The sequence below is a fragment of the Portunus trituberculatus genome, chromosome 21 (assembly GCF_017591435.1).
Source record: "Portunus trituberculatus isolate SZX2019 chromosome 21, ASM1759143v1, whole genome shotgun sequence".
Lineage (NCBI taxonomy): Eukaryota > Metazoa > Arthropoda > Malacostraca > Decapoda > Portunidae > Portunus > Portunus trituberculatus.
Genome location: NC_059275.1, coordinates 16,534,733 through 16,544,732, shown reverse-complemented (window position 1 = coordinate 16,544,732; position 10,000 = coordinate 16,534,733). Strand labels below are relative to the sequence as shown.

Below are 10,000 nucleotides of genomic sequence, written 5' to 3'. Positions count from 1 at the left end.
TAGGTAGAGAGACAGAGAGGAAAAAAGCAAGAGCAGGAATGTTATCTGTATGTCTTGAAATGGTGAAAGGAATGTGTGTGTGTGTGTGTGTGTGTGTGTGTGTGTGTGTGTGTGTGTGTGTGTGTGTGTGTGTGTGTGTGTGTGTCGCTACGTTGGTACTGGGAAACTTCACCTTTGGATTAGGGAAGACAACAAAGGACTGTGCAAAGGAGGAGGAAGATTAGGAGGAGGAGGAGGAGGAGGGGGAAGAGGAGGATTAGAAGGAAGAAGACGCACAGGGACATATTGGAGTAGCAGGTAAAGGAACTGCTATTGATCTATAACAAGCTTACAAGTTTCCTCGTTACTCAGCTGATGATGATGATGATGATTATGATGAGCTGATAATAATAATAATAATAATAATAATAATAATAATGATAATGATAATAATGATAATAATAACAATTCAGGTTGTTTGTGGTGAGTCATTAACCCCTTCAGTACTGGGACACATGTTTACCTTCAGATTTATGTACGATAAGACCATTGTACTTACATTAGGAAGGGTCTATGGAGGTCAAAAGACAAATGGCCAGAGTCTTCACTATTTTAATCCCCCACATAAGTTTCTGAAGCTGTGTAAAATCAGCAAATAGTAAGCAGAATGAATATGGAAACGCGTCACGGTACTGAGGAGAATAAATGAAGCAGAAACAGACATAGTAATCAGATTGTTTGTGGCGAGGCATGAAGAAGTTTTAAGAGACATCAGACTAGCTTATGTGTGGGAGTGATGGGATGAGATAGGCAGGGATGCTTTATACAGCGACAACCACGCCTACATCACGCCTACACCACACGCCTACACCCACGCCTACACCACGCCTACACCACGCCTACACCCACGCCTACACCACGCCTATACCACGCCTACACTACACCTTCCCTTGTGTTGCTGTGTTCCTATGTGCCTTCCCTTGTGTTACTGTGTTCCTATGTGCCTTCCCTTGTGTTGCTGTGTTTCTATGTGCCTTCCCTTGTGTTACTGTGTTCCTATGTGCCTTCCCTTACGTTTCTGTGTTCCTATGTGCCTTCCCTTGTGTTGCTGTGTTCCTATGTGCCTTCCCTTGTGTTGCTGTGTTCCTATGTGCCTTCCCTTGTGTTGCTGTGTTCCTATGTGCCTTCCCTTGTGTTGCTGTGTTCCTATGTGCCTTTCCTTGTGTTACTGTGTTCCTATGTGCCTTCCCTTGTGTTGCTGTGTTCCTATGTGCCTTCCCTTGTGTTGCTGTGTTCCTATGTGCCTTCCCTTGTGTTGCTGTGTTCCTATGTGCCTTCCCTTGTGTTGCTGTGTTCCTATGTGCCTTCCCTTGTGTTACTGTGTTCCTATGTGCCTTCCCTTGTGTTGCTGTGTTCCTATGTGCCTTCCCTTGTGTTGCTGTGTTTCTATGTGATGTGAATGCAATAACAGAGGCGAAAAGTAACACAACTTTCTATCGTATCTCAAAGCGAGGATGTTTCAAGACACTGTGGACTCGTATTCTAAAAGTTTTCTGTGTTTCACCTCCACTATTTCGAAAAGGCTTTATTTAAGTTTACACGAGGTTTTTTTTTAAGGTGTTTTATGGTTATAGAGGCAGAGTGACAATATTTCTACAGTATTAACTATAGAAACACTTGAAAACCACGCTAATCATCTCTGTGGCCTTGGAAAATGGGCGTAGTGAGAGAACAAACCGCTTCTGCATCTGGTGTTTCTCCTATTTAAGTTTACACGAGTTTTTAAGGTATTTTATGGTTCTAGAGGCAGAGTGACAATATTTCTACATTATTAACTATAGAAACACTCTTGAAAACCCCGCTAATCATTTCTGTGGCCTTGGAAAACAGTCGTGGTGAGAGAGCAAAGTGTTTTTAAGGTGTTTTTATATTCTAGAGATAGAGTGACAAAATTTCTACATCATTAACTGTAGAAACACTCTTAAAATCCACGCTGATCATCTCTGCGGCCTTGGAAAATAGTCGTGGTGAGAGAATACTAGGCATCTCCTCTCTTCTTTTCCTTCCAAACTCTTTTAAGGATATCCACACTCAAACAACTTTTCTTTAGCATTTTTTTGTTGTCCAGAAAAAAAGAACCCTGCGCTTAATTTCAAGGATAGATCAATTTCTGTATCACATTCCTGCAGTTTTGCTTACATGTAATCTTGGTGTGCCTTGTTACTCTACGGTGGAATCATGTAGTGTTTTAATTTTGCAGCATCACCTTGGAAACAGAGAGAGAGAGAGAGAGAGAGAGAGAGAGAGAGAGAGAGAGAGAGAGAGAGAGAGAGAGAGAGAGAGAGAGAGAGAGAAAGAAAGAAAGAAAGAAAGAAAGAAAGAAAGAAAGAAAGAAAGAAAAAAAGAAAGAAAGAAAGAAAGAAAGAAAGAGAGAGAGAGAGAGAGAGAGAGAGAGAGAGAGAGAGAGACAGAGAGAGAGAGAGAACAGAAGGGCCGCCAGGTGTAGGGCTGGTGGTGGCTTCCTGCAGCTTCATTGTTTTGCTTTTTTCTTGTTTTTTTTTGCATATTCTTGTTGTAAACCTGCACGGGGACTGGCAATTAAGTGGGCCTTTTTCTTAACTCTGTCTGTCACTCTTGGCCACTATTTTAATTCCTCCTCATGTAAAAAAAAAAAAAAATGCAGCTTCACCAGAGGAGGCAATGATACGACTCAGGTAATGATACGACACGTTATGTCACGCCCACTTAGGTGATGATACGACACGCCCAGTCAGGTGATGATACGATACGCCCACTCAGGTGATGATACGACACGCCCACTCAGGTGATGATACGACACGCCCAGTCAGATAATGATACGATACCCCTAGTCAGGTAATGATACGATGCCCACTTAGGTACTGATACGATGCTCATTCAGGTAATGATACGAAACGCCCACTCAGGTAATGATACGACACGCCCACTCAGGTAATGATACGACACACCCACTCAGGTAATGATACGACACGCCCACTCAGGTAATGATACGACACGTCCACTCAGGTAATGATGCGACACGCCCACTCAGGTAGCCTAATGATACGACACTTTATGTCAGGCAATGATACGACACGCCCGGTCAGATAATGATACAAGCCCACTCAGATAATGATACGACACGCCCGGTCAGATAATGATACGACACGCCCACTCAGGAATGATACGACACGCCCACTCAGGTAATGATACGACACGCCCACTCAGGTAATGATACGACACACCCACTCAGGTAATGATACAGCACTCACACTCAAGTAATGATACGACACGCCCACTTAGGAATGATACGACACGCCCACTCAGGTAATAATACGACACACCCACTCAGGTAATGACACGATGCTCACTCAAGTAATGATACGATACCCCCACTCAGGTAATGATACGATACCCCCACTCAGGTAATGATACGACACGCCCACTCAGGTAATGATACGACACGTCCACTCAGGTAATGATGCGACACACCCACTCAGGTAATGATACGACACACCCACTCAGGCAATGATACGACACTCAGGTAATGATACGACACTTTATGTCAGGCAATGATACGACACGCCCGGTCAGATAATGATACGACAAGCCCACTCAGATAATGATACGACACACCCACTCAGGTAATGATACGACACGCCCACTCAGATAATGATACGACACTCAGGTAATGATACGACACACCCACTCAGGTAATGATACGACACACCACAGAAACACTGACTTGAATTCCAGACAACGCAATTCAGTATTCTCAGTCCTGTCCCTTTCCAGAGCAAGTTTGTTTCCCTCCAGTGACTTACAAGTTTTGTTACGCGATCTTGGTGTAACTTTTTAAACTCCTTCAGCATTTTCACTTTGAGTTTTAGGTGTTATTAAGACGATTTTATTAACATTAGGAAAGGTTTATGGACGTCAGAAGATTAATGGTCCAGAATCTTCACTATTTTAATCTCGCACATAAGTTTCTGAAGCTGTAAAAAAAGATCATTATACAGTAACCAGAATGAACATGGAAACGCGTCATAGTGCTGGAGAGGTTAAGTTGTGATTAACCCTTTAGGTACAGAGACGCATTTTTACTTTGAGTTTGGCCGTGATGAGACGATTTTATTAACATTAGGAAGGGTCTATGGAGGTCAGATGATTAATGGCCACAGTCTCCACTATTCTAAACCACCACATAAGTTTCTAAAGCTGTAAAAAATCACCAAATAGTTAGCAGAATGAATGTGAAAAACGCGTCATGGTGCTGAAGGGATTAACAGTATCTGGAATATGAGTGTTTTCCCGCTAACATGAGCAACAGACTCGTACAGCACCGTTGCATGTATATTCTCTCTTCGTCTACGCTTTCTCTGTTGCATTTATCCTTTATATATTTAGACTTTTTTCTTCTTTCTTTCATTCATCTATTGTTACTTTCTATAATTCTTCGTTTATCTGCTCATTTTATCTTCACGGTCCAACAATAACGTCTTTTTTCTTATTTCTTTGTGATTCTTTTATATGCACTCTTTTCTTTCTTTCAAAGCTTCACGTAACCTTACTCTATCTCGAATCCACTGCAGGTTTTCAGAATTCTTTTCCGGAAACCTTTACTTGAAAAATCAGCCGACCAAGAACCACGAAGCATTTTACATACCTCTCTTCCTCCACCGCTTTTAAATCTCTTCAGTTTCAGGACGCGTTTCCATAGCCATGCTGGTTACTATTTGGCGATTTTATACAGCTTCAGAAACTTGTGTGGGGGATTAGAATAGTGAACACTCTGGACCATTAATCTTCTGACCTCCATAGACCCTTCCTAATGCAAATAAAATCGTGTAATCATACCCAAAATATCAAGGTAAAAATGCATCTCAGTATTGAAGGAATTAAGAATAAGATGAATGTGGCAACTAATTCAAAACAAACTAGATGCTTTTCTCATTTCCCTATTCGTCTTTTTTTTTTAACCCTTGTACAATATAATTTCGTTGTTTTCTTTCGTTCCATCAACTTTTACATTCTCTCTACCTTAAATCTGTTACGTTCCTGAGTTTTTGACCGCTATTCCTCTTCTTGTAATCCCTGTATTCTTATCATTTCGCTGCCCTCCCCTGTTCCATCACGTTTTGCATTCCCTCTATCATAAATCCGTTGCGGTTTTCACTATTCCTCCCACCGAGCGTCTGTTTCCCCGTCTGACAGCGCAGCCAACAGGTGAAGGAAAATCAAGTTGTATCTGGCCTCCCGATTCCAAGTCTGTTTTTGAAGTCAGAAGTTCCCTCGATAACTGGTCCAATATACTTGCAATCTTCTACCGCGCCGCCAGCCATTTGAGGAGAGAGGAGGAGGACGAGGAGGAGGAGGAGGAGGAGGAGGAGAAAGAGGAAGGAGAGGAGGAAGAACAGAACAATAACAACAACAACAACAACAACAACAACAATTACGGTGATAAGTTGGAGGAATGTAAGCGAAGTGACAACAAGTAAAGAGGACAGATGACATGAAGGAGGAGGAGGAGGAGGAGGAGGAGGAGGAGGAGGAGGAGGAGGAGGAGGAGGAGGAGGAGGAGGAGGAGGAGGAGGAGGAGGAGGAGGAGGAGGAGGAGGAGGAGGAGGAGGAGGAGGAGGAGGAGGAGGAGGAAGTTCTGTAAAGTGGATCTAATAGGAGAGACTCAGAGAAGACTTTACAGAGAGAGAGAGAGAGAGAGAGAGAGAGAGAGAGAGAGAGAGAGAGAGAGAGAGAACAATGCAATACGATCCGAAATGAGACAATGCAACATAAGAGGAGTGAAAAATATAAAACTTGAAGCGGAAGACAAAATTGAAGACAACAAAAGGAAGAGTGAATTGATAAAGAATATTTCGCTCACTTCTGAAAGGTTTACGAAGAGAGGAGGAAAATTCATATACTGATAGACAGACAGACAGACACACACACACATGGACACACAGACAGACAGACACAAACAGACACATGGACAGACAGATGAATAAATTGATAAATATATATATAGAAACGTAGAAGGATAAAGATTTAGATAGATAGATAGATAGATAGATAAATAGATAGACAGAAAGATGGATAGATAGATAGATAGATAGATAGAGAGAGATATATATATATATAGATAAAAAGATAGATCGATAGAAAAATAGATAGACAAATAGAGATAAATACATAGATAGATAAACAGACAGATAGATAAGTAAATATATACATGCATACATCAATACATACATAGAGAAAATAAGAAACAAGACATAAAAACAGATAGTGAAATAGAAAAGAAATAGATCAATAAATCGGCATAGTAAAAAAAAACTAAAGCAGGAAATAAGGAAAGGAAGAGAAAACAAAACAAAACAAAACAAAAACACAAACACAAAGAAAAACAAGAGAATAGAAGAGAAAAGCAACGAACACTGCCATTACAAACTTCAAAGCAAACAAACGAACACACACACACACACACACACACACACACACACACACACACACACAGACAGACAGACACTCACATTTCCTCCTCGAGACTAAAAAGAATAAATAAATAAATAAAAACAACGGAACAAAACAAAACAAGAAACACAACAACAAACAGAAGAGGAAAAAAGGAAAGAAGGAAAGAAAGAAAGAAAAGAAAGAAAACAGTAACAACTTCAGCATTAGAGGAGCAAGTTTCTACCTCTCTCTCTCTCTCTCTCTCTCTCTCTCTCTCTCTCTCTCTCTCTCTCTCACAAAAGGCACCTGAGTAATAATTAACTCGAGTGAGGGGAACAAAAGGTGCGATTTTTAAACAAATATCCTTCCGATCATTTCCATGGCAGACAGAGAGAGAGAGAGAGAGAGAGAGAGAGAGAGAGAGATTGATACCTCTATGATTCCTTTTTATCTCGTCAATGTCATCTCGAAGGAAAAGGAATCGATGAAAGGAGGAGGAGGAGGAGGAGGAGGAGGAGGAGGAGGAGGAGAAGGAGGAGAAGGAGGAGGAGGAGGAGGAGGAGGAGGAGGAGGAGTAAAAAGGAGGAATAGCGAAGTAGGCAGGTAATTTGGCTGCCGTCTGGAGGAAAATATTTGCCGACAATATGTAGTTTCCCGAAAAAATATTAATCTTTTCATCTCTACTTTTCATTCAGATTGGCTGTCTACATTAGAGGAGGAGGAGGAGGAGGAGGAGGAGGAGGAGGAGGAGGAGGAGGAGGAGGAGGAGGAGGAGGAGGAGGAGGAGGAGGAGGAGGAGGAGGAGGAGGAGGAGGAGGAGGAGGAGGAGGAGGAGGAGGAGGAGGCAAATAGGTTGAAATAGGATAAGCAGGTGGTAAATGAAAAAATAATAATCGAAGATAGAGGTTTTTTATAAGAAAATAGGAGGAGGAGGAGGAGGAGGAGGAGGAGGAGGAGGAGGAGGAGGAGGAGGAGGAGGAGGAGGAGGACGAGGAGGAGGAGGAGGAGGAGGAGGAGGAGGTTTGAAATAAGATAATGAGGCAGGAAATGAGGAAAGACTTAGAGGAGATGGCGGCTTTGGCTTTGAGAAGGAGGGAGGAGGAGAAGGAGGAGGAAGAGGAGAAGGAGGAAGAGAAGAAGGAGGAGGAGGAGGAGAAAGAGAAGGAGAAGGAAGAGGAGGATGAAGAAGAAGAGGAATATTACACGAGATTCCAAAATGATTACAAAGGATCACATAAGATTACTAATACCACAAAACACTTGTTGATGATGAGGACAGAAGAGAAAAAGGCTCACTCCCCCCCAACTCCCATTCTTCCCCCCTCCCCCTTCCTCCATCCACCCACACACACACACACACACACACACACACACACACACACACACACACACACACACACTTCCTCCCCTTCTTATCCATTCATCTCCCCATCCCCACATACACCTCCCCATCTCTCCACCTCCTCCTCCTCCTCCTCCTCCTCCTCCTCCTCCTCCTCCTCCTCCTCCTCCTCCTCCTCCTTCTCTCTTACTTCCCCAATATAGAAAAAGAAATGGAAAATTGTAGTAAATGAGGAGGAGGAGGAGGAGGAGGAGGAGGAGGAGGAGGAGGAGGAGGAGGGGGAGGAGGAGAAGTTAATGAGAGAAAAAATAATCAGCTTACATATTTAATTAGCAATGGAATTATGTCATTTCTCTCTCTCTCTCTCTCTCTCTCTCTCTCTCTCTCCAGCAAATGTTAAAATGGACAACAAAAATGAGAAAAAAAAGTGGAACAGGAAATAAAGGGGAGAAAAAGAGGATGGGGAAATAAAGAGAGGGAAATTCTTGTTTGAAGGGGAAACTCGCAACGATTTACAAAAAAGAGGGAGGAAAATAGATGTCGGGGAAAGATGAAGTGGAAAAAAAAATGGAGGAAAAAACAAGAAGCGAGTAGAGAGAGACTAACCAGGAGGAAAAACACATAAAGGGGAAGGAAAAAGAGATGGAAGTAGAAGGTTGGGAGGGAGATGAAGAAGGGAAAAAAAAAACAAGAATAAAGGAAAGGGGAAAAAATAAAAGTAACAGAAAAGAAACAAGAGAGGAGGAGAAGGAGGAGGAGGGAGTCAAAAAGTTAAAGAGAAAGGAAGGGAAAGAAAAATGAACATGGATGGAAAGAAAGGGGAAAAAAAAGGAAAAGTAGAGAAGAGAATGAGGAAACGAAAATAAGAATGGAAAGAAAGGAGGAAAAAATAGGAAAACACGAGAGAGGAAATGAAAGGAAAAGGAAAAATGAGAAAGGAAAGAGAAAGAGAGAAGTAATAAAGGAAGAAGAAACGTGAGGAGAGAGAGAGAGAGAGAGACTTTTTTATTAAGTGAACCATTTTTTCATCGAAGTGATCTATTTTAATTAACTTATTTTATTTATTTTCATTTATATACTTATCAATTTTATTTTATTTTTATTTATCTATCTATCTATTATCACGTTGTTCTTGCCAGCTTCCCCCTCTCACGTGGGAAGGAAAGGCAACACACAGAGGCGCGCACCACCACTAATCACGCTGGCCACACTCTTCCTATTCATTTCCAAACTCCAAGGCCACGCTGGGAAAATACAGCTAATCCATTCATTAAAACACAGAGAAAATAATAGAACCAATTCCAACGCTGCCAGAGATTAGTCCCCCTCTCTCTCTCTCTCTCTCTCTCTCTCTCTCTCTCTCTCTGCCGTGTCACCTTCAATATATGTCACCTTTACACTACCGCCTTGAGTGAGAGAGAGAGAGAGAGAGAGAGAGAGAGACGATGACATTTACACTAAGGGGTTACAATGAATATACAGAGAAAGAACGTCCGGGACTGAGGTGTGTGTGTGTGTGTGTGTGTGTGTGTGTGTGTGTGTGTGTGTGTGTGTGTGTGTGTGTGTGTGTGTGTGTGTGTGTGTGTTTCTGTTTTTTTCCGTATTACAAGTCGAGAGGGAGACATTAGAGAGAGAGAGAGAGAGAGAGAGAGAGAGAGAGAGAGAGAGAGAGAGAGAGAGAGAGAGAGAGAGAAAGCTGAGTGACGGAGAATATATCAGGAGTGGTAAGATGGTGGCTATATTTCAGGCTTCAGTGAAGTGTCTGGGAGGAGGAGGAGGAGGAGGAGGAGGAGGAGGAGGAGGAGGCAGGAATGGAGAAATGGGCTATCAGGAAGTAGATAAGTAGGTAATATTGGGTGAAGATTCCTGTTTCTGCTTCACTCTGTCTCTGTGTCTCCCTGTCTGCTACTGTTTCTATCTCTGTCTGTCTGTCTGTCTTTCTGTCTGTCTGGTTGTCAATCTATCTGTCTGTTTTAGTGGTTTATTTTAGTCTATCTGTTTGTCTGTCTGTCTGTCTGTCTGTCTGTCTGGTTGTCTATGTCTGTCTGTCTTAATGGTTTGTTTTGGTCTGTCTGTCTGTCTGTCTGTCTGTCTGTCTATTTGTTTGTCTATCTGTCTGTTTTAGTGGCTTGTTTTGCTCTGTCTGTCTGTATGTATATATGTCTGTCTGTCTGTATGTATGTATGTCTGTCTGTCTGTCTTGATGGT

The 10,000-nt window shown here is 42.2% G+C and overlaps 1 protein-coding gene across 1 annotated transcript in view; it reads left to right on the top strand.

The window, feature by feature from the left end:
• The first annotated feature begins 795 nt into the window (after positions 1-795).
• Positions 796-10,000, top strand: part of LOC123507016 (keratin-associated protein 5-1-like) — a 35,783-nt gene continuing 26,578 nt past the window's right edge. Inside the window, exon 1 of the mRNA XM_045259513.1 lies at positions 796-1,459. Within this exon, the coding sequence (XP_045115448.1) occupies positions 796-1,459 (664 nt within the window). The remainder of the gene's footprint in view (positions 1,460-10,000) is intronic.